Source organism: Ceratosolen solmsi, unplaced genomic scaffold (assembly GCF_000503995.2).
Source record: "Ceratosolen solmsi marchali unplaced genomic scaffold, CerSol_1.0 scaffold41, whole genome shotgun sequence".
Taxonomy (NCBI): Eukaryota; Metazoa; Arthropoda; class Insecta; order Hymenoptera; family Agaonidae; genus Ceratosolen; species Ceratosolen solmsi.
This window is the reverse complement of record NW_011948424.1, coordinates 3,436,799-3,462,753: the sequence shown is the minus strand read 5'-3', so window position 1 is coordinate 3,462,753 and position 25,955 is coordinate 3,436,799. Positions and strand designations below refer to the sequence as shown.

The 25,955-nt window shown below is 30.7% G+C and overlaps 2 protein-coding genes across 2 annotated transcripts; both read right to left on the bottom strand.

Moving 5' to 3' along the window:
• Positions 1-2,850: 2,850 nt before the first annotated feature.
• On the bottom strand, positions 2,851-4,997 carry Dbp45A (putative ATP-dependent RNA helicase Dbp45A). The gene is made up of 5 exons (XM_011499990.1): positions 4,861-4,997; positions 4,598-4,791; positions 3,918-4,435; positions 3,468-3,823; positions 2,851-3,220 (listed from the first exon to the last, which is right to left on the bottom strand). Exons 1-5 carry the CDS (start codon positions 4,919-4,921, stop codon positions 2,988-2,990), a joined length of 1,362 nt encoding a protein of 453 aa, XP_011498292.1. The 5' UTR covers positions 4,922-4,997; the 3' UTR covers positions 2,851-2,987.
• Positions 4,998-15,942: 10,945 nt separating this feature from the next.
• On the bottom strand, positions 15,943-25,949 carry Hmt4-20 (Histone methyltransferase 4-20). Its single transcript, XM_011499989.1, is given in 10 exon segments — positions 15,943-16,916; positions 17,331-17,432; positions 18,422-19,933; positions 20,119-20,551; positions 20,807-20,996; positions 21,078-21,206; positions 21,288-21,458; positions 21,541-21,706; positions 21,828-22,052; positions 25,763-25,949. Coding segments are annotated over 10 exon segments (3,411 nt in total). The 5' UTR covers positions 25,786-25,949; the 3' UTR covers positions 15,943-16,456.
• Between the last annotated feature and the right edge of the window lie 6 nt (positions 25,950-25,955).

The following is a 25,955-nucleotide window of genomic DNA, read 5'->3' as shown; positions in this document are numbered from 1 at the left end:
ATTTGCAATCGAGATTGTAAATATTAATTGCAACAAATTGTTCACAGAAACTGAAAGTGTAAGTAAATATTAGATTCGCCGCAATGTACGTATCTAGATTGAATTTTGCACATTTTAAAAATTTTTTCACCATCTAATAATTAAATATTTCCATAAACGCGTGATGAGATGTTGAACAAATTAAAATTAATAATAAGAATTAATTCATTAAGCTTTAATAGAAAAGCGTTTGATTTAATATTATTATTTATGCAAAATAAACCGTTTAATTTTTATAAAACCGAGTAATTAATAATTATATTTTTATTCAATTAAGCATTCGATATAACACTTTAGTTTACTTTTTTTTTATATACCATTTAATCACTGTATAATAATTTTTTATACTCCAAACATTTAATAAAATTCAATGTTTATACATTTAATTTAACTTTAATTTACCTTTCTCCTGCGTAGTTTTATCGGTTAAACGTATTCAAACAAGATTTTATTAATTAACTAGTTCGTACGATGCACACGTAGGAGACATTTGACTGATTTAATCTAATTTTTACAAATAGCCTAACCAGATAATAAATAGACTAAGCCAAGTCTATACAAAATTCTAATTTCAGTCTTAAGTAATTAAGTCACGTACAGCAAACGTCAAAGGTAAAAAACGTAACATTTGCCCGTTAACAATTTTCAAACGACGCATGGGAATGCCAAGGGTATCTCATTATTTTAATGAAATGTTCTACAAGGAAATAAAGAGAAATGGGAAAATGTCGTTGGATACTCTAGTAAAAAACAAGGAAAATCTTTCGGCGAAAGTATTTTGATAATGGGGAAGGAATAAACATAAAGAATTTATATAACAGCAGCTTAACATAATTGACGGGGATATTTTATTTAAAAAAAATTACAAAAATAATGTTTCATAATCATGAGTATACTTTTAATAATTTATGGTGAAAAGCATATAACAATAAGTTTCTGTCTTTTATTCGCATGCATAAAATTTATCTTGAAATACAATTTGGTTTTTGATTTGTTTACTTATGATATATATTTATTCATTTGTTTCATCTTTCTTTATTGTTTTAAGAAATTTTATTTTAAAACTGAATCCTATTGATTTTTCAAACACTCACATTCAATTGTATTTTGAATATAATTTGTTTTTGCAATTTATTAACATAAATTATCCATCAAAATTATTTAACTTTCATAAGAAGAGTTTCAATAATTTACTGATTTGAATTATTAACTTTGCTTCTTAGTTTTATACAGTGTACATTTAACATTTAGGCAGTGATATCTCATATATATCTTTAAATGTTTAAATTAATTCTACAAAATTCTATTTCATGTATTATATTAGAATTTAGTTCTTTTCATTTCTTAACAACTTTCTTATTTATAATAATATTCGTTAAAAGTATATTATATTTGGGAGTTAATTTCGACTAGTTTGACTTAATTACATTCTTTTTAGTATATCAATTAATAATAATGAATATTATTTCCTTATTATCTCCATTATTACTTATATAATTTTTAAGCATTAAATTAATTTATATTTTAATACATTTAAAGTCTTCTTAATTCTACTTACACATCGATGATTAAGTTAAATTTCTATGTGCGTTATTGGCGGCTTTTATGATATTCGGTAAAATATCGATGATTTATAGATCTTATTTTCGAGATACTTTTGTAATAATTATGAAAATCTAGACGATATTAATTTATAATATTTTAGTATTATTTTACAAATGCTTTATTTAATCTACTCTGAAATAATTGTGATAAATAGCTGATAAAAAAAAGAAAATCATTTATTTTATTGAAATTTGAATTTGTTTTAATAGAACAAAATAAAGCATGAAATAAGCTTTAAGATCTATAATGATATTTTTACATATCTGGCAATAATTTCTATATTAAAGTTGCAAAAACGTAGTAAAAAATAATGGGATATTTGTATTTATTTATGTAAAGTCACTGTACAACTTACAAAATGCTTTGTGTATATTTATGTATAAATTTGTTAATATTAAATTATAAACGATGACAATTTTGTCTTATACCAACAAATATGAATATTATCCATAATATGTATCAAACAAGAGTTTTACAATTAATTCCTAACATTTTCTTTATTTATATGAATTTTTTTTTTCTTATATATATATATATTTATATATCAACGTTAAAAATTAAATATATCGTGGAATCATTATTACAACTTAATAATCCTTACACTGTTCTTATAACGTATTTCTTTTAATTTTCCTTTACTTGTATTAAACAAACAAATAATTTCATTTATTAAGTTAGAATATAACTGATCCGAGCTCTTATTTATCAAATAATGTAAGAGGAAATAGAGCTTTATGTCAATCTGCTTCAATTCATTTCCTTTCAATGTTCAATGCAACGAATTAACAAAACCATTCGATTGCAAATTATTGTAAAAATTTTAATACACCTCGAGTCAATCTAACATAGGTAAATATTTTGTACGTTATCGTGTATGTAATCGTATTAGGTATTTCTGGTGATAAGTCAATTAATAATTAATAATAATAACAGTTATGGTAAATGTAACGAGACGACGTATGAATGTCACACATTAACTATTACAGAATCGATATTCTTAAAAATAAAGCGTCTGTAAATTTGAATGGGCTATGTCATTGATATTATGTAATCCTAATATATTTAAAGTCCGTTACGTGAATTAATAATACCCATTGGTGACATCGGATTTTCTCTAGATACTTTTTAATGCATTAGTAAAAGTAAGCAAAACCTTATTCAACCATCGAGTTCATATTAGTAATAAATTCTAAATTTTAATCATTGAACAGGTAGAAAAATAGTAAAAGCAAGTTTGTATTGAGATTAATGGCAAATCAATGGAAAGTAGCCAAAATATTTGTATTCAAATTGCTCGATAATGAAGATATTATTGATCATTTGTTAAAAAGAGAAAATAAATTTTATGAACTATCTTCGCTAAGCTTCTTATCGGTTTCTACCTTCTTTTTCTTTTTTTTGCGTTTTTTACTATTTTTTAAAATTTCGTCTGCTTCCTCTGGATCTATTCCTTGTAAAATTAATTTTTTCCTCTTATTTATCATTTTTTTCTCATCAAAATCCGTCTCATTTAGTTTTATTTCGGCTTCACGTTTTGTAACCGATATCTGTGGAAAGATGGTGACGACTTCATTGTCTATAAAAACCAATAAAATTCATATAAGAAATTACACGAATGCGATATAATGTTGTTAAATATTATTTAAATATATTTACTTAGATTTTGTAGTATTTTGCTATTGCTATTGCGCGATTAGCAATAAATTTATCTAATTGACAAATTTCTTTAACAAATTACATTTTTCTTACAAATTAATTTTTAATTGTTAATAATAAATATAATTTAATACAAGTGTGATGTATAAAATATACTATTCTCTTACCATCAATTTTATATTCGGTAAGTTGCGTGCCGATTAATTCTTCGATAGCATGCAATAATTTGATATCGTGTGGTGTTATCAAAGTGACTGCCAAACCACCTCTACCAGCACGAGCGGTTCTGCCAACTCTATGAATGTACTCTTTCGGTACATTTGGTATATTATGATTTATGACCAGGGTAACAACGGGAATGTCCAAGCCTCTCGCAGCCACATCAGTGGCAATTAAAATTTTAATGTGACTGGATTTAAATTTACTCAAGGAGCTTAAGCGTTCTTTTTGCTTTATCATAGCGTGTAATGCTACATTTTCAAAACCTACTTCGTTTAATGTGACGGACAGTAGCTGACAATTTCTACAAATATTTGATAATATAGTAAGCATATATCGATTTAAAACAAAACTTATGTTTTATAAGAAGTATTAGGTAAAATTAAAATATTGCATACTTGCAAGTATCGGTGAATATCATGATCGATCCAATTTTGTTATCGTCTCTAAATGTTCTAATGACTTCAACTAGATATGCATCGCGAACATTTTCAGGGCAAAGCACGTAACGTTGATCCAGTTCCTTTACTGTCGCGATACCAAGATTATCCTGGGACTCCCATAGAAACATTTCTCTTTTGGATACTTGTTGAACTTTACTTAATGCATCGGTTATAGTAGCACTAAAAAGCAAAGACTGCCTTTCTTTAGGCAAAGCTTGAAATATGACACTTAATTGATTATCAAAACGACCTTCTAACAATCTATCAGCTTCATCAAGAACGAGAAACTTAATTTTCTTCAATGAAAATGTATCGCAGCTTTCTAAATGATCCGCTAAACGTCCTGGAGTCGATACAACAATGTGAGGATTCTTGGCTAATTCTAGTCCCTGAACTACCATATCCATACCTCCGACGATCGTACATTTCTTAAGATTGATTGATTTACCAATTGCCGCAAATTGATCGGAAATCTAATGGAAACAAATTCATTGCTATTAATAATAAAACGATATCTTAACCTTTCAATTTTACAGCATCGTATTGAATAATACAACTATTTTTTAAATTTATTTAAAGCTATATAATTTCTTTGTAAATCATGGGCTGATAAGTAAGTAGATCTACAATTTTACTTGAAAAGCAAGTTCCCTGGTTGGTGTTAGCACGAGAGCAAAAATTCCATATGGATCTTCGCAAAGCTTTTGTAAAATTGGTAAAACAAAAGTCAATGTTTTACCGCTACCAGTCTTTGCACATCCAATGCAGTCTTGACCATTCAATATCACTGGGATGCAATTTTGTTGAATAGGCGTTGGTTTCTTTATACCTATTATTAATTAAATAAAATATTAATTAAAATATTAATGTAAATATCATTAAAATATTATCAACTCACCAATGATTTTGCATTGTTCGACAATCCAAGAATTGAGTTTCAAACTCTTAAAATCCGTCATTGCTCTCGATTCTTCATGAATAATAAACTCTATATTTCTCAGGTATTCTGCACGTGTTCGTTTTTTATGATAATGAAATTGGTTACTAAATTGATTGAATATTGCTCAGCTTACTAAATATACATGCTTACCTGTACTGAGAGAAAAGTGATCCTAATTTAAGTCGATAAATTAAAAGAGTAAAATAATAAAAATCATGTTTTCAGTAATATTTACGAAAGTATTTGAGCCTGCGATGTTTATCTTCTTAAAAATGAAAATGCTAAAAAATCAATTTCCACATAGCTGGCATGCAAACACAAGTCTATCATAATGAAAATGTAAGAGCGTAGTGGATTGTTAAAAACATAATTTGTCGTTATAAATTGAAGAAATTATAAAAATAATTAGGCTACATTAGAATGAGCACATTTTACACCATACATTACGCCTGCGCACTTGCGCGTAAATTATTTAAAAAGAATTTTTCGTCGAAAGCGAATATCAAGAAGTTTCAAAAGCAGCCTCATTTAAGCAGTTGGCGTAAAAAAAAATTTTTTATACTCATTATCGCATATGTCATTGTTTGTATGTGTCAAATCGGATTTAAATTGTTTTTAAAGAATTTAAATAATTATTAGATGGTCTGGTGATGATGGAGATTCGGGTGGGGCTACCAAGGACGCTTGACAGTAACGAAAAGCATCGAAATTTTGGTGGAAGTTTAGACTTTTGCGATATGTACAATCACGTTAAGGGCTGCAGGTAATTGGTGGTGGCGGTGGTGTGTGTGTGGGGGGGGGGGGGGAAGGGGGAAAGTTGTCTCGATTTATAATAAACAAGATAAGAAGAGAAACGATTTTTTTTTTTTTTTTTTTTTTAAACAAATTATAATTATGTTATTAACAAGAGATAGTACGTACTGCTTTTGTTCCTCTTGTTTCTCAATTTACGTCGACGCCTAATGATTTACTTGTTAGACTATTTTAATTCTGAGTACATATTCCAGATTTTCTTTTATATTGTTAAGTTTCGTTGCCATTATATGTATTCTTCGTAGTTAAAGAAGAATATATATTGAGCGGAATGAGCACATGGGTGACAAACTTTTGTGAATTCTAAGATTTGAATTTTATAAGTATCGAGACAACTTAGTATACTAATAGAAAACAAATTGAGCGTAAATTATATTTTAAATTATTTTTTAATTAATTGTATTACTAAATTATTGTTAATGAAAGAAATTCCCGAATCTTAATGATGGTAAAGATTATAAATCTCAATCTTATATACAAATATAATAATTTTATACATCGACGATAAATTCCTGAAATTTAAAAATTATTAATCTATTAGTTAGAAATGATAATTTCACATTTAATCTTTGATTTATGCGTAAGTATAATTTTTACAATAAAATTTGTGTAAAATAATGTATTGTATAATGTAAATTAGCCTTTATGTAATTTAATTTAATTCGTTCACATTCATTTTTTATTCATCGGCACTAATTAATTAATGTTAAATAATAATGGATGATATCCAGCATCTATTAAAATATTAAAGATATCAAACTGAGTTTATAGTCCTTTCAATCCATTATTTCCAATATTGGAAACAATTGATTTAAAGAACACTTTGCATTCTGTATAATAAAGCATAATAAGGATACGGTATTCTATCCTTTGGAATACACGCTTTCCTAATTAGCAGTTTAATTGATATTAAAAATGGAATATTTTCTTACAAATAAAAAGTTTCTGCACAGCATCAGCAACATAATAGGAACAGTAAATTAACTGGAATTAATTATCAATTACATATACATCGGAATAGATTATTGCTATAATATATGTTCACTATAATTCTCAAGGATACAAGTTTATTTCGTAGCTTGTTTATACCTATATTTTTCTTCTAACAGATATGAATTTAATAAATAAAAATCAGGTTTGTTTTGAAAATGTCAAATCATTGGCCTCCACTATATCTCTAAATTCATCCGAATTCTATCATTTATCTATAATAAATTTATGTGAATCGTAATGGATCGATATATAAAGAGTATTAAAATATTGTGATGTGTGTGATATTCTCATCGAGACACTTGCTATCGAATCCAATCTTAAGTAATATTTCGTTTTTATGATTATTAACTCACTCTACTTCATAAATTGGCAACATCAAATGAGTAAGCATAATATTTTCATATCGAACAAACGTTATTTTGCACTTTATGTTTAAAAAAATAAAATATTTAAATGACTGTGTGCTATAAATGTGACGAGGAAGAAACTATGTACATATTAATGTCAATATATGTAATAAAAAACATATTTTTGTAAAAAAAAAAAAAAAAAAATTATGTCTGATTTAAGGTTTCATTGGTATTTTGTGCAAAATCCTAGAGATTAACGATAGATAAAACTAGAGATTTAAGATAAATATTTTTTATTTTTTTTTTTTTTTTTTTTTTTTTTTTTTTTTTTTTTTTTTTTTTTATTATTATCATAATTTCTAGAAAGTGTTTGATATTCTAATGATTTTTACACTTTTTGTTCTAATTATAATTTTGATGGCTGTAAATGAGTTTCGCACTCCTTTCTCATTTACCACGACGGATAATTTGTGTAATTTAATTCTTCTTCGCAAAATATTATTTGAGAGAAATGTATTTTTGAATAAAATACAACCTAAAAAAGAAGTTATATTTTCATAATATTAATAAGTATAATTTCATTTCAATAGCATTTTTTCTTTTTAAATTTCTAGCAAAATTTTCCGTTATATTAAAATATGCAAATGTTGTAATTTTACGGAAATAATATTGGTTTAAAGATTAATTACTTATGCAATAAGACATATTTAGAACATATTTAAAACTGAAATAGATTTAATTATATTTCCATATAGATTATGCGATAATTCTGTACATCATTATATTTATATATTTACTTAAATTATAATTATTTTTTAATATAGTTAATGGAAATATTTAATAAAGTCAATGCAAAAGTGTGTATGATACTGAATTCATTTATTGTAGTACCCTAATAATTCATAAAAAATAATGACAGTGTCGTTTTACGCAAATCATTATCAATTAGATATAATTATACCATAGGTACGGCACAATACAAAATGTACATGAAAAATGAAACCAGTTTAATTATAAATTAAGCGGTTTTATCTCGGTCTTGTACTATAACTTTTGATATTGCTGAAACGCTACAGTTTATCAATGGTTTTCACATACAACTTTGTATGACAAAATAAAAAAAATAAATACAAAACAAAGAAAACTCAGGTAATTTTCAAGTTTTCTCAACATAATTCGAATGCATGTATGCACGATTCGTACAACTTATATTCAAATTCTGTTTTGATATACATTCTTTATGTATACCCGTCTGTCGTGTTGTACAAAAGAAAAAGAGGGGGGAGGGGGGGGGGAGAAATTCAAAAGCAAAGTTAAAAAATAAAAATAAACGTAGCATGCAATATATGTATACAGATTGGTGATCGACGCCTTTTACAATGTATTTACAAAAGTAACGGGAATTCTCGTCTAGCTGTTTTCAAAGCAGATTAAAAGCTATAAATATACAAAAAAGATAATGATAAATCATTTACTAGAAAATTATTCGTCTAGTGGCAGTGAACAAGACTGTTGCACTTAAAAGCTTAACAAGGCGGCACGCACGCGTTAGCTATTCATTTTCAAACTTTTGTCCTAAAATACGTACAATTAAAATAACTTTAGGAGAAATAAAATCTTTTAATTTACAATATTATGTGAACGTGACGTTTTACGCACTTTTCACGAATATCTTCCCAAGAGTGTTATAATGTTAAAGTGAACATTGTGCTTACCTTAAATATTATATACAGAACTTATGACTTTAAGAGCAATATCTTACAATTTATAATTTATGTAACTCGAGCGAAATCATATTTATGGGGGAAAAAAAAAAAAAAAAAAAAAAAAAAAAGATGCATCGTCACACATTCATTTATAAGATAAATAAACATACAATATGCAAATTTAATTTTCAACTTTGCCAAAAATTAATTCAACAACTAAGCGCCAAATGATGTGTATTCAAAATTATATAACGAGAATCGCGATAATATCTCTCGACAATGGACATTAATTTTCTAATGCCTTCTAACTTAAGCCCATTATATAAAACAAACTTATTTATTATTCAACCGGATAGTCTAACTATTTCTCACGTCTATTTAATAAAATTATTTCGCATTATAAATGAGCACTATTTGGATTCTATTGTCAAGCATGTGAAATTATGAATTTTATTCTTATGCATACGAAAAATGCATGGAATTTTATGACGATTATAAAAATCCATTGGCACACTCGTTACTTAACTAATTTTTTTCTCTCTCTTTTTTCTTCCTTCTTCGTTTTATCTCAGTTCAAATATCTCATTCGTATTTTGTGAGCGAAGAATTTATCATATAAATTAAAATTAATCTTGAAGGCTAAGGTTTTAATTATTGTTTCAATAACATTATCTATTATTGAATAATATTTTATTAAGAAACATAGAAAGTTATGCGATTAGCTATAATATATAAACATTTATTAACTACAGAGATCAGAAAGTCTTAAATTTGTCTAGCTATTACAAATAAAAAGAAAAATGATTTTTACGTTATTTTCTTTAGACCATAACAATACTTCATAGTACTTTACAATCTACGATTGTAATTAAAAATAAATCAGATGCTACATTAATAGTTACAGACAATTATACGTAAATATATAAAATTTTTTACAATTATACATGATTGTATACGTGATACACAAGTTTACCTGAGTTCGCAATCTACTTTTTACAAAACAGAACTATTGCGGGCATCACCTAGTAGAAAAAACATTATCGAGTTACACAATATTCACTTCAATACTTATAAACTCTACAAAAGTCAACAGTGTATGCAACATTCTTTACTTTACAATGTTTAATCACAAGCTTAAATAATAAATAAGCTACGCATTCGAATGCCACCGAGTTAAGGGCACACTGTATGTTCGATTTAAAATGCAACTTTATCTCTCTGCGCGATCGAGAATATAAAACAGTTGCATTCTTTCTCATTTTTCGCTAGAAAAAAAAAAAAAAAAAAAAAAAAAAAAAAAAAAAAAAAAAAGAAAGAAAGAAAGAAAGAAAAAACAACAACAGGAAACGTTTCTTCATCCACTATCTTCCAATTTTTATTGTTTGATATTGCCATAGATAATGATTATCCGATTAGGAACATATATTTGCTAATTAGAAAAAGGTAAATGGAATATGTATTATTGGTAGATAACAATCGAGCAGTTACAATGTTAAGAGTCGCAAGTATCGAAGTAGAGTCTACTTCGTTAGCCAAAAAAAAAAAAAACACCCATCGATAACAGTATGATGAAAGGAGATTATAGCAAGTGACGTAACTCGATTAGTGAACTGTTGTAACTGATAATTTACAATTAGTAATGTGACCTTCTCGTTAACGTATTCTTCTTCCAAATATAACGAATCCTCTCAGACTACGGGATACCTAATTTTGTCATATGTGTGTATAATGAAATTGCCTACTCTATTACAAAATTGTTACTGTAAGCGAAAATCTATATTTTATCTACTATGCGTTCATTGCTATATACTATGTAACTCTGTATTATTGCCATTTTTACGTTAATTTTTTAACCGAGGGTATTCATCGTAATATCTTGCTGGAATATCGTACATTATAGCGAATTAGCTCCATACGCAATTAAAATAAACAATGTTAAATCTCAATAAGACACGAGATTTTGGAAAATATCATTTCAGCGCTCAAATGAATCAATCATCCAAGCTTTAACATTTGAACATGAGACAACCGTTCGACAAAATAAGTTTTGACAATATGTCGGATATGCTTGAATTAGAAATTCATCGGCTATTTACAAACTGCTCGTTTATTATAGTATAAAAGATTTTATAACCATTATAATTCGGCAATTACATAATGGAACTCGATCTATATAAATTTTGACGAAAACTTACCGCAATAATGCCATTACGTATTATTGCGTTGCACTCGTGTACACGAACGCGTGTATGCTAATAAACTATCCAAATCCTTATTATCCATTCGACAATAAGATAATAAGAATAATAATAATAATAGCTTAATGGAGTATTAAGCTCGATATTGGTAAAAAGGATAGCTTCGGAATAAATATTGTTAGCAAATACCGAGCCATCGACTGGTAACATCGATAGATTTGGTAGTGTGAGCAATGCAAATCATGTACATTGCATGGATTATATCATGTTTGATCGCTTAAAAAATACGGCGATTCTCGTCCCTGCAAATATCCGGATAAACGCTTTATCTAAATTACCAATTGTAAATTATGAGAGGCTTCGCGGTTCACTAGTCAAGAGCCTACTGCTCGAATTTTTTTTTTTTTTTCTCTCTCTCTTTCATCATATTATAAGCATTTTTGAAGATTTTATTTCGTTGTTTTATTGGCTGCGGAAGTAATTTCTCTCATTACAAATATTCTGCTTTTTGTCCACTGACTTTATATATTCATTCGACTTACCGTTGCCTAATTATCAAAAGTCTGTTAGATTTAGTCTCGAGTTATTAATTAAGCATTCCTAATCGGTTATCTCGACTATTGACAATAGTTTTTGAGTTTCTACTTAAAACATCCTAAAACAATGTCCAACGGAGTAGTCACCAACATTCTTCGATAAGCACTTTTTATTTCAATCGAGGCCTCTATTCGATGCGCACTTGCTTTCTATTTGTTATTTAATTATAATTTTTCTTCACTAAGATTTTATGACAATGTTTTTTGTTTTTCATTTTCTTTGATCATTTTGCAAAAGCCCTCGAGAGCATTTACAATTGTGATATAATAAAGCGAAGGACAAATATTATGTGTATATATATATACGCATACATACATACATACATACATACATACATACATACATACATACATACATACACTTGCATGCAGTGCATATATATATTCCTTAACGAAATTTACTGTCTTGTGAGAGCTCAGCGTATTTTCTTTAAAAACCTATTTGAGGTTTATTTTTAATTTATATATATTTATATAGCTGTGATATAATTATGCCTAGCATATATTACATTGCTTGAAGCTTTTATTCTGTACTGTATTTATATGTATACGTATGTATAATTATTTATACACATATACATCCGTACATAAATACACGCATACGCATACACGTACACGCACGCACATTTACGCAGTTTCACCTGTTTACATATATGTATGCATGTACTTTAACGCATGTAGTTTTTTTTTTACAAATTGTATAATAATCGTAATACTCAACTGTTATAATATGCACGAGTGCGAGAAAAATGTAAAATTACTTGCTCTCTATATTTTTCTTGTGATATTTCCATACTAATAAGTATATTGTTTGCAATAGCTAATAAAATGTTAAAATACAAGTAAAACAATTACTCTACATGCTTGAAAGAACGAGTTATTAACAATACTATTGTTATCGATTATAATAGTACATTGATAGTTTACGATTAAGTCAACCGAAGGTTTTTTTCTTCTTCTAATTTTTACTGGATATTTAAAACATATGTATCTCGATCGTTTAAAATGCAAGTGCTACCGTGTGTCATCCGGCTGGGTATCATAGAAGAAAAAATCTTGCTTAGATGAATTATATTTATATTCTTTATCATGTATGTTTGGGAAAACTTTTATTTTAAGACTATAAAAACTGCTAGAACAAATAATGGAGAAAAATACGCATTAATTTGCACTGTACGTATTATTTTAATGCTTAATTTCAGAAAATTAATGTATGTTTAAATTATGTGGACGGCGGAGCGTGTCTAGTAATATCATTGCAAAATTTGTTACATAAAAAATGATTTTTTTAATTATTTTTTATTTTATTTTATTTTTTTTTAAATTAGTTGTAAAACAATTAAAACCTTTCTTCAACATATTTGTAGTCTATGCAATGGTGCTTCTTTTTTAAATTGTCATCAAAGGTATTGTTAAAAAATTTGAATATTTTGACCGATTAAAATTCTATTATGTATATTAATATAAAACATAAGTAAACGTTTGAGAAGTTGAGAATATTAAAATATTTATAAAAATTTTGTAAAATGAAATTCAAATATAGGAAGAAATAAATAATTAAAAATTAAATTTGTTTTTAATGTAAAGAAGTTTTGAATTGAACTTTAAATTAAATTTAATTTCGTAATTGCAACATTTGATTCTTGGATATTATTAAAAATGTTACCGATGACCGAATAAGATAGATATCCAATATGTTTGAAGTAATAAGGAACATAATAGTAGTAAAAGTATTATTACAAATATTTCATCATGGAAACTAAAACAATTTGAGAAATGTATAAAAGAGAAAATATAAATAAACATGGTTGTAGAGTAAAATTAATATCTCGTTGACGAATAAAAGCATGATATTGCCATTAATATTATTCAGATTACGGGCTCAGCAAAAAGTTCGATATATTTATCGAATATTAATATTTTAATCGATGATTACTCTGGGGCGAACCAATCTTTCTATCAATTGCAAGTACTTTCGGAAGAAATAAAATCTTTTTCTATTAAATGAAACCTCTAAAAAACTGTCGATCAACTTTTAAATCTTATTGCACAAAAATTACACACTTTCCCTCCGAAACACGAGAAGTTGTATTTTCTTTTTATTTTTATTTTTTACTATTACTTCTTAATATCAGTAATATTTAAAAGAAAAAATATTTTTTCTTTTTAAAACAAAACAAGTAATGTTTTTTTTTTTTTTTTTTTTTGTAATAATTTTATCACATTCTATTAGTTAATGAATAAAATTAATTTTGCTTAACATAATAAAATAGGCTTAACGAGATATTTTGCCAAACAAATTGAATATTGCAATTAACAACATATAGAACGATGAAAAAACTATTTCAAATAACTTATAATTTACATACAGTATCGACAATGCAGTAGTGAACTTTTCTTCCAACAATTGTATTAAAATTGTAGATAATTATACCATTTTTTCTATTTATATATATTATAATGAAACGAGTTTTCTAAAGTGCAAGTTATTTATACATTCTTCTACGAATGAAATATTTTTCAAAATGATAATAAGGATGGCTATGAAAAGTCATTCAAAATGATTAGATTAAAATTTTTTTGCATTTATACGAATTTATATTGTAATGAATATGTGTGTGTGCGTGTGTGTGTGTAAAAAATCTAAGTTGATCGTCTTTGAGATTTCAAATTAACTTTCCAACTTCTTTAATTTTTTTTATGAGACAAATGATTTATACATAGTATAAGAAAGTTGTATAGTAACGGGCATGCATTTGATTCTTCATACAAAGAAAAGAAAATATTGTGTTTTACAATATGTCAATATAGTCTTTTTTTGTAATGCGCATTATCTTATTTAATTTTCTCTCCCCCCCCCTCTCTCTATCACTATTTCTCCGTCTATCTTGGATGCATAATTGATTATCGATTTAATGATTGGAAACTATCGAGGAATAATATTAACGAAAGTTGCTGATAAAGATTCGAGTTATTATTACACCGCGTCTTCGACGTACAAAAGCGATGGAAGTCAAAATTTCTTATTGATTAAAATCAATATTATTCTTGGAGACTAGCTAAAAGTCAAATAAAACTTTTGTCGATCATTGCCAAATAAAGTGCAAACAAAACTTTGGATAAAAAAATATCTCTTTACGTATAAAATTTAATTAGAATTTCATATTTACAAATCGTCTATTTTCTAGAACCTAATCTATAAAGTCATTAAAAATATTTTCTTAAAAATGATTTTTAATAAGTAGATCAAGTTTGAATGATTAAAATGAGACAAAGGTCAATACATCAAAAAAGCTTGTCTAACAAAGTTTTCTCATCTGAGCAATATATAACAGTGAGGCCAAGAATTAGAAAAATGTATGATTGAAAGTGGTATCTTTTGTATTCTTTTGTAATATACTAATTTATATATATATATGTACATTACATTTCACTTTCATTAAATTTCAATTTCACAAGACAGAAAAAATTTGTAAATGATGGGATTTCCAAAATAACTTGTAATAATGATTCTTTTCTTTAGCTAAGCGTAATTAATTATAAGTCTAATCATTATATCAAAAATCAACAGTAATCAACAAATTATTTTAAATCCATTTTTGTTAAGACAAAATTTAATGAAAATTAAAAAAAAAAAAAAAAAAAAAAAAAAAAAAAAAAAAAAAAAAAAAAAAGAATATTATTTGAATTTCTAAATTAAGCAATGATATTTTACAAATTTTAATATTTTATATTTTTCTTACGTCACTGTACAATGATATTAACAATATTTTATCGATGGAAACCGAAAGTTTTTCTATTCCTTGTAAACACAAAATCATAGGAAATCTACATGAATTGCATATTATTAGTCTTACTTATTTTGTACACACATAGCATTTATCAGCTTCATATTATACAGTCCGACATGCCTTTATAATTTATATAATCTGTGAAATTAAGTTATAAAATAACTCGCACAGTATTGAATATATATTCAAATTATTTATAAAAAAAAAAAAAAAAAAAAAAAAAAAAAAAAAAAAAAAAAAAAAAAGAATATTATTTGAATTTCTAAATTAAGCAATGATATTTTACAAATTTTAATATTTTATATTTTTCTTACGTCACTGTACAATGATATTAACAATATTTTATCGATGGAAACCGAAAGTTTTTCTATTCCTTGTAAACACAAAATCATAGGAAATCTACATGAATTGCATATTATTAGTCTTACTTATTTTGTACACACATAGCATTTATCAGCTTCATATTATACAGTCCGACATGCCTTTATAATTTATATAATCTGTGAAATTAAGTTATAAAATAACTCGCACAGTATTGAATATATATTCAAATTATTTAAAAAAAAAAAAAAAAAAAAAAAAAAAAAAAAAAAAAGGGACCGACTAATAATATTCGAGCGTTTCTTTATGTTTACAAGGTCAATTCATTCTTCAAGTCCAACGAACATGCTTATTATTCTCAATGTTTAAAAAATTTTTTTTCTCAATATTTAGATAGGAAGAAGAAAACGTATAAAAGAGTTTACAGTTGTTCTCGAAAAGCATACAGCGTGCATAGCGTGATAAAATATAATTTTCGTTGAAGTCTTGAGGAATCGTATTCGTTTCTGCCTCCCAGCGGCAAATTAGACGAAGAAGTAGTAGTCGCGTGGAATTATTCATGGGGAGGTTCGAGTGCGCGTTATAGAGAAAACTAGAAAGAGAAAGAGCAGAGTGAGAGAAGGATAAAGACAAATAGATAGAAAGAAAATAAAGTGGGACCATCCAGCGACTCTCATCCTAACAGAAAATGGCTCTAAAGTAATCGTTGAGCAGTTCCCGCTGCTCGTCCTCATCGTTCTCCCCAAGATCTTCGTTACGTCCCCGCTATCGGAGCGTCCCCGGGCGTTAGGAGTGCGGGAGATCGATGGTGTGCGTCTCGTTACCGAAGATGAGCCTCAGTCTCTTCATGGAGGTTGGCGGGGGTATGGGCGGATCGTGTATAAGCTCCCGGCGCTTGTGCCGCCTTTCGCGATCGCGAGTCTTATGCTTCTTGCGGGGTCTCGCGCTCTCTGCTTCCTCTTCGTCAACGCCCTCGACGCGCAGCACCTCGTATTCCGGTACGTCGTTGCCGCAATCCTCGCTCAAATTTGTTCCTGACTCGATTACATCGTCCAGGATGGGTGAACGTTTCATACGAAGGGTTAACTTGAGTCTGCCACCACTTTGGCGCTCGGGCGTCACTGGATAGGTGCGACACTCCGAGGGTTCAGATGTGAATTGTTGCCGTTGCGGAAGTGGTTGCTCCCAGGGATGCATTACACTTGGAATCGATTGTGGTTGCGCCGATGGTGGTTGTAGTGGCCGTCCTCGTGGTGGTGCTGGTGGTGGTGGTAGTGGTGGTGGTGGTGATGATAATGTTGTCGTTGTTATTATTGTTGGTAGTGATGACGATGTTGGTTGTGGTTGTGGTTGTGGTGGTGGTTGTGGTTGTGGTGGTGGTGATAACGGTGGTGGTGCTCGTGGCGATGATGATGGTGGTACTGGTGGTGGCGGTGGCGTTAATGGTGATAATGGTGGTGGTGGTGGCGTTGATGGTGATGACGGTGGTGGCGATAAGGGTTGTGATATTGGTGGTGGTGATGGTGATAAGGGTTGTGATATTGACGGTGGTGGAGATGGTGATGGCAGCGGCGGCGGCGGTGGTGATGACGACGATGATGACGATGGTAGTGGTGGTAGTGGTGGTAGTGGTGGCAACGGTGGTCGTATCAGTAGTGGTTGTTGTTGTTGTTCGATGCAAGTGCCGGTGTTCTTGTTTATGCTGCTACTAATGTTTGCGCTGATACTACTGCTGATACTATTACTGCTGCTGCTGCTGCTGCTGAAAAGATAAAAATGAAATCTTAGTACGTTTTAAATTATTTTTATTCAGTTTTCGGTACTATTTCAAAGAAATACCTTATATTAGAATTACTATTTATTCAATAAATAATAAATAAGTCAAAATATGAACAGTCTTTTGTGTGTAGAGCAATGAAAGATAAAGAAATTTTATCTAACAATTTTAAGGCAAAATAATATACTAAATTTATTTCCATAATTTTCTATTATGAAACAAAGTTCAAATTGTGAAGTGTATGTAGAATGTTTTTATAATACCAAAATTAACTTTTATTAGTAATCTAAATTTTTCTCTAATAATTGTAATTAAATATTACTTATGAATCTCTATTTTTTATTGCGAATAAATTTTTCTTTACTTTTTTCATTTTTAATCTTGATATTGGTATGTGAATTATTTATTGATTATTAAAAATTAACATTTTTCGATTGTCAATACATTTGCTTCGGCAAATACATATCGATAAATTTAAAAGAATTAATGAGTATTAAATTTTCAGTTAAATTAAAAAATCGCTTATTTTATAAATTAAACTTCCAATTTAATTTAATATATATTTACCATTTTTATTGTTAATATAGTTTCTTCATATCACAAAAAATATAATTTATAACTTTATAATGCTATATAAATAACAAAATACTACTATCATTACAAATATAATAATTTATAATACACATAATAGAAGACTAATTATATTTTAATTATTATGGAATTTAGTTAATATAAATCTTATATTTATCTATACCAAAGGATGAAATTTTATTGTAAGATTTACTTTAATAATATTAAAATATATGCTATTTAAAATATTTTTATTATGAAACTAATATTCTTAAATAAGAATTCAGGTTTTTGTTAAATTGTAAATTACCAAATCTGCTTTTAGTTAGCAAACGATACACGTAATTTGTCTTTTAAAATAGAAAGCATGCTAAAATACAATTTTGTAGTCTTTTGACAATAACACTTACTCATGTTTTCCCTCACTGCTAACAGAGTTTTCTCTCGATTGCCTATCATTGATATTGTTGAAGGTATCATGATTGTCGTCACAGCCACGCCAAGGATCCAAGGGTATTATTAAAGGTGGTGGGTTTTCTTGCACTTCATTATACTTATCTCTTAAAAGTGGAGCACGGTTTGGCAAACTAATATCTTCCAGATTACTCTCTTTTTCACTAAACTCATAAATGTCCCCTTGAATACCTGAATCATCATCAGCTGCTCCAATGGGCACAGCTGGTTGTTGAGGGTCCTTCTTTTGACTCCTTGTCAACCTGACACTACACTTATCCAAAAAACTTCTACCATTCTTCATTTTTTTCAATTTTGTTCTTGATGACCGTTTGGCCTGTTTCCTATGACTTTTACGAGAGTGTAACAGTACTTCATCACATCTCTTTAGTGTTAAAGTTCGTGTGTCCTCTGACTTTAGAGTCACAAAATCATTCAAATATTCTTTACATTGTACCACATTATCACTCGATTCGCTTAAATTTTTTACAGTCTCTTCATTAATTACTCTATGTTTGCCGTTAAAGAATAAATTATTATCTTGATTATCTATTATTTTTGCACAATCCTTAATGTCACTGGGATATCTTGACTTGCAGTTACTGTCAAATGAGTCTATTTTGTGAAATTTCGAGGTATTTGAAGGTTCTATTGAGGTTATCTCAGATTGTCCATAGTTTATGCTTACATTAGACTCTAGGATTTCTCCGGCAGAACCTTCTATGGAGTTAAGCTTATCGAAATCCTTAGTTTCATGGAAAGGCGAGCTTCGAGGAGCTTTACCATGAATAGGAGATTTTCTACAATTTACATCGTACGACACATTATCACTGAACTTATGATACGCTTTTTTATCAGTCGTAAACAAGCGATCGTACACTTTGACCGAACTTTCACTTTTATTGGAATTTATAGTTTTCACTTGATTTTCACTATCCAATTTACTTATATCTATACCACTCATTGAACACTGATAGCCTTTGAAACTATTTTTTAAGCACTGATTTGAATTTGTTTTATCTGATATATTAATATCTGACAGATTATGAAATTTAGAATGAGAAACAAGATTGGAGTGATTTGGACTAAAGGAATTTGTACTGTGCTCTTTTCCATATATATGAAATGAACGATCATTTTCTATAGAGTCATCTTGCAATTTTGAATTGAATTTATCATTTGACATATTTTCTGATAATCTTGACAAACACTCTTCTTCTCGTCGTTTTTCATGACAATTTTCTGATGCTGTCGAGCGCAGATCCCGAATATGACAAGTATTTACAGTATCATTTCTGGACGTTTCCTGATTATGTTTGTGTAAATTTGAAAAAACACAATTTTCATCTGCTTCTCCTCTGTCGGAATCTTCTTTTCTATGACGAACATGAAGCGAACCAAGATGCAAGCCATTATTGCTTTCAGTTCCTTTAATTCTTTTTGCTTCTGCTCTCTTTTGAAGCCTTAAAAATTATAATTCAAAGTTACATTATTGCTTTATTAAATATTTAAATTTTTAAAATTATATCCATCTTTCCGCTTAAAAAGAGCTTGCTTATATAAAAAATAATATAGGCACTATAAGACCAAAAAAAAAAAAAAAAAAAAAAAAAAAAAAATATTTAAAATAATAGTAAATTGTATTTACCTGGAAGCCCTTAAACGTTGGCAACCTTTCAAGTTGCTTCGATTATTGTTAATATTATTATTATTATTATTATTATTATTATTATTATTACTTTCAGTCTTGTTTGCTTGATTTTTATTTCTGAGTGTTCTTGTGGCTGAACCTGGAGTATGCTGAGAATTTTGAGACGCATTCTCTTCGTTATTTAATAACACTGGTTGCTGAGCAATGTCAGAAAATCGACAACCCTGAGCAATTAAAAGCTCGGCATCATATTTTGTAAGGCCCTTTCGCCTCAACTCCTTCATACTGAGTGACTGAGGAGCGACTGCAACATTAGTGATTTCCCCATTTCTTTCCATGAGAGTACTTTCTTGATGTTTATTTGCACCTAACGGCTGCTGTCTGTGTTTTGTACGGTTTATGCGATTGTCCGTTTCTCTCAAACGATAACCTATCAAAAACCAAAAAGGCCATGACCTTTATTTATTATGAACTCGCATACATCTATTTTTATATAAGCGACTTGATTTTTACATTTGCCATAGAGCATTTCTTTATATTTATTTATGATAAGATAATTGTGAAATTAAAATACTCGAATTGCTTATAAATTTCAAAAGATTAAAGCAGCTTAAATAGTTAAAAAAAAGTATTAACAGAAATAGTGTATATTAAATTTCTTATTTACCATTGCTGATTTTCAAACCTGATTCTAATTCTTCTCCAGGTTTTTGATTAGCAAATGCTCCAGTACCACGTCTTTCACAAGTTTCACACTCACAATAACAATTGCCATCACCAAAAAAATCCTCGCCATAAAAGCAAGTGATTTCTTCTCCTGCTTCGATATCACGTAAAACCTTCACACAGGCAGTATCACGTCCAGTTGCAACAAACTAAATGTAATTTACGAATTGTTTTTAATATTTTAATTAAATTTTACAATGCAAACATTAAAATGGAAAAAAGCTAGTAACCTTGCAGTTTGCCCTACAATCATGATTAATATAAGCTGCTGGTCCTAACCAGAGTTGAGCGCAATTTTTTCTACAACTGAACATTACTGAAAAATCATTTTTTCCAGGATGTAAGAGGGCAGCTTCCTCCTGCAATAATTTATAAATTATCACGTAGATAATTAATTATATAAAATTTTTATTTACTACTACAGTGAAGAAATTACGCACTTTATCACTTAATTCAGCAATGCAACCTACAAGGCAAGAAATTTTATCGTTTTTTAACCATTTTCTTGTTGCGCATATTTTTGCTCCCTTTTGCCCTTCCAATGAATACCTATAACAAGCTTTAATAACAAAACCTGAATCTTTATCGAATACCCTTAAATATCGATAAATCTGCAAAAACAAAAATCAGTTTATTAGCAATTTTCACTAATAGTAAATAATTAAAGAATTGAATTTATGCTTTTGTATTTACATGTTTTTCTAAGTTGATCTGTTGCTGTTTCGACTTGGTATGTGGTAAACGAGCTCCCCAATCACCGCTTATCAACTTCTTGTAGGCTTTTTCATAATTTTGTGTTTGAATGAATTCATTTATAACTTTCTTAAGCTCATCTTTATTAGCCTTTAATGGTCTGTATCTAAAAGTAAAGAAAAATTATTTATACGGTTTATATATAATATTCATGTCGATATCTTAAAATCCAAGACTATTACAATAGCATATTATAATAAATTTTTTAATTTCTTCAATAATTGTACCTAATATTCATTTTATGCGTTGTAAACCCCAAGTAGGTATCGAGCACAAGAGATGTTGCCAAATCGTCATTATCGCACAGCTCTTTAGGTGTCATGCCACCTGCCGCTGTTACATTGGGCTGCATCCTGGAACTGACGGAGCTACCCAATCTTCTCTCCTGCTTCCGTCCTCCCGAACCCTGGGCAGATAAGCAATCGACCACCATTCTGCGATCTATGCCCTTACTGTAAAGGAGAAGAATAATTACCATTTGTAATTATAAATTTGGACGGAGGATGTCAAATCTTGGCTAAATAAACGGAAGTATAAAAAAAGAAAATTCTAGTTTATTAATCGACATAAGACAAGAAAATGAATATTAAGTTCATTTGAAAGTAGTAATAAATTTAATTATTTGTAGTTTAGCGACACATTGTTCGTACAATATAAAACTTTGATGAATTCGATAGAAAGCTTTCGATTAAATAACATTCATTTCCCATAGTACGATCAAATATTGTTTTACAGTTATAGAAATAAGTGCACGGATTATTAAGCAAATACAATTGATAAATTTCTCGTTCCAAATGCAATTGATTTTATTTATCTGTACATGGGCACGCCCGCTCGCCCTAATAAAAATATAAAAAATAAAAAATAAACCTAATAAACTACACAAATGCATACATAGCCTTAGTTACATCGATCGACTATACTTTAACAGATCTATTAGTAAATTTTGTTGAATTCAAACTCAAAAAATTAGTTAAATAAGTTTACAGTGTAAAAGTGTGATATGGACGACGAAAGAAAGACATAACACCAGCATGTTTACCATTACTGAAATTTATTCGATTAACTGTCAAAGCAAGCACCACAAGCCACCCATGTTGGCTGCACACGAGCAACTATTAAAATTATAAAAATACGAACACTCGTCCCAGGGTCAAGTTCTTCTAGACGATTAGACGAGCAATGCAAACCAGCTTGTCGTAACCAACCAGCACTAGTGACAGAGAAAGGAAAGGAAAGAGAAAGATACGTATTTTATAGAGGCACGACACCCAAAGCCACCCTTCGAATCTTCAAAACGATAAACCATTCGACGATTGTTACTCGTGCACTGTTTCCGGAATAACTCGACAAATTAGAATCGCATGATAGGCAGCGCTTCTGCAGCTATGTACAAATCAAAGCACAAAACGAAGAAATAGTGAGCGAGAGAAGGAGGGGAAAAAAAGAGGAAAGAGAAGAGAAAAGAGGAGAGAGAAGGAGGGAATGTGAACGCGCGCGCGCGCTCGCGCGTGTGTGTAAGAGAGAGAGAGAGAGAGAGAGAGAGAGAGAACGAGTGAGCGAGCGAGTGCGCGAGAAGCAAGAAGCGCTCTCTCGCAGAAATGGCCGAAGAGAAGCGTCTTCCCCTCACCGGTTCTTCTTGCAGCCGAGACAAGAGGTCTCTTCTTTCCTCCTCCTCGTAGGGTAGCGCGCCTCGTCGACGGCTTCCTAGTCGCGGGCTACCCACGACACGACAGGCTCACATAAAAGAGACGCTACGACGGCGACGACACCACGAGCACAGCCGCGACGACGATGCGATCTATCATGGCAGATCGAGCGTAAAGCCCAGGAGGGCAGAGAGGGGGCCGAGGGCTCTCCCCGATACATTCACGCTGTCTTTCAGCTGGAGGTATCCGCTTTACCTACGCTCTCGTACGTTTCGCGTAGGAAAAGCCTTCTGCTGCCCGCCGACTCGATTCTTTTGGCCATTTCTCGTCATATTAACTCTACATCTGCCACTCGACATTCCGTTCCGTCTCTTCCCGCTTCATCGCCTCCCTGCCTTTTTATTTTTTTTGTCTCTATCTTACACTGCCTTTGCCCGCACGTTCATTTATTTGACAATACATATCCATGTATCCTTCGTTACGTTCTTTTTACAATTTTGTTTCTTCTATTTTCTTGCACTCGCGCGTATACATTCCAGAAGGAAATCAGTCGACGAATCTTTGCAATAAAATAAAATGGTAAAGCCAAGAGTCACGATGAGCCCGAGCATTTATTATATGCGGGAGAAATATTTTAATAATTATTGTGGAGCCACAATCGTAACAGTGCGATTAGCAACTACGACAAAAGAATCAAAAAAGGAAGTCGTGCTTGTAAAATGTATTATTTTGTCCCCATTGTTAATGCGAATGATGAACCATACAAATTCAAATAGTTCCTAACCTTGTAAATAGATCGAAACTTAAGAACGCGATACGAAAAAAAAAAAAAAAAAAAAAACAATTGATATTAAAAATTAGGAGAAATAGACAAATTATCGAATAGAAGTCAAGATTATATAGATTGTTATAATAAAGAAGAAACTTGCAAAATGCGCAATCTTACGATACGAAAAAAAAGACAGAGACAGAGACAGAGAGAGAGAGAGCGAGTGACTCTGTCTGTCTATGTGTGCGTGCGTGCGTGCGTGCGTGTGCGCGCGCGCGCGCGTGAGAGCGGATAGCGCGGGGGGTTAGAGGGGAGGGTGGGAGAAAGAAAGGAAGAGAAAGAGAGACTATTTAAGAATAATGCATGGTATATACTTTCCTAAGCAATAAGCGAAAATGAGCGAGCGAGTATAGTATATATTCAATCTACGTATTATGCATTTTTCAACGGTAATAATAATATCGGTAATGGCCAACATCTACGAACCTAGTAAATAACACAATTATCTTGGAGCAAGAAAATGAAGCATTGATAGGAAGAGAAAAAAAAAAGGAAAAAAAAAGAAAAAAAAAGAAAAAAAAAGAAGAAAAAAAAGAAATAAAAGAACATAATATGCGAACATTTAAGGTGTTCGTACAATGGTACGTAACGCGAGTGTATCATCAAGGTACTTTAAACACACGAAGCTAATATAATTATTTTAGAAAAGAGTTGAAACATTGATTGTCGAAATAAAATAATGAAACACATCCCTACATATATCTTGAAGAGGACAATAAATGCAGTTGTAGAAGCACCCTTAAATCTTGTTCTCTCTATCCACGTAAACCAAAGAACACCTTAAACGTGCAGTCGAGATTGCAAAACATATTTATAATTACAGCGAGCAGTTTTCGATCTGTCACTTAAATTTCCACATTCGAACTCACCATAATTATTCGCACCATGACATTTCTTAATCGATACGTTTCACCACCTTAACATTATCCTTTATTCGTAAGCCTGAACCCCTTGTGGAATTCACTTAGCAAATTGCTGCGGACCGCAGGGTACGTCTACAACTGCATGGCGATACTGCATAACAAATTTGCACTCTTTTTCTTTTCTTTTCTTTGTTCCTTTTATAAGTTCGAAACACGAAGCATACGACACTACGATAACTCCTAATGCAGAACCTTCGATAAAGGACGTGTTTGCTTACAATTGCTTACGAGCTGTAATCGAAAGTCCGAGCAACGATCTATGAATTAGTCGTGTGCTCGATTCGATGACAAGCGAAGCAAATCATAAGGAATAGCTGCACCCAACGTCCCAACATCCTCGTTCGATCCAGACGCACCCTAAGACCATGTGGACGAGCGCGCACTTGTAGACCTAACTTGATGTAGTCTCCGCACTTGCCCTTGTGCATCCAACGTCCGAGCCAGAGTCCGGGCGGTAATATCGCCACCGTGATACAGAACCCGGGGCAGCTAAAATTGATCGCGCTGCTCGAGAGAAGGAAAGCGAAAAATGCCCGCTCTCCCGCGTACCGCCGAGTCGTGTTTACGCGCATGCAACGCACATGAGATTCTACTAGTCCAGCACGCATCGAGCGAGGCAGCAGTGGCGTCAACTCGCACCTCCGCGAGCATCGACGAAAGTCGCCTCTGCTCTCGCCCCTCCCCGGCCGCCCCGCGCGGCACCCGCAAATTCGAGGCAATAATAATTGGTGGCAGGGGGCTGGTTAAAGTAAGGAGCTTACGCGCACCGTCGGGCGGATGTCATGAGAGATCCTCGCTCGCTGTCCTCTCACGTTTCGGGTAGGCGCCGACTGGGCTCGAGCGACGAGGCCATCCTTCCCCTCGGCTCCTCACCTTGACGCGCGGCCTCACGCCTTCCTCGTCGATGCTAGCCGTCGCCGTTGCCAAAGAGAAGCCCAAGAGCGGCGAGGCTAA

What these genes read in the sequence shown, in the direction of transcription:
- Dbp45A (XM_011499990.1), bottom strand. Translation starts at nt 4,921, where the DNA reads ATGACGGATTTTAAGAGTTTGAAACTCAATTCTTGGATTGTCGAACAA. An exon ending in CGAACAATGCAAAATCATTG is followed by an intron (nt 4,792 to 4,860) that starts GTGAGTTGATAA and finishes AATTAATAATAG; the next exon opens with GTATAAAGAAACCAACGCCT. An exon ending in ATATTCACCGATACTTGCAA is followed by an intron (nt 3,824 to 3,917) that starts GTATGCAATATT and finishes AAATATTTGTAG; the next exon opens with AAATTGTCAGCTACTGTCCG.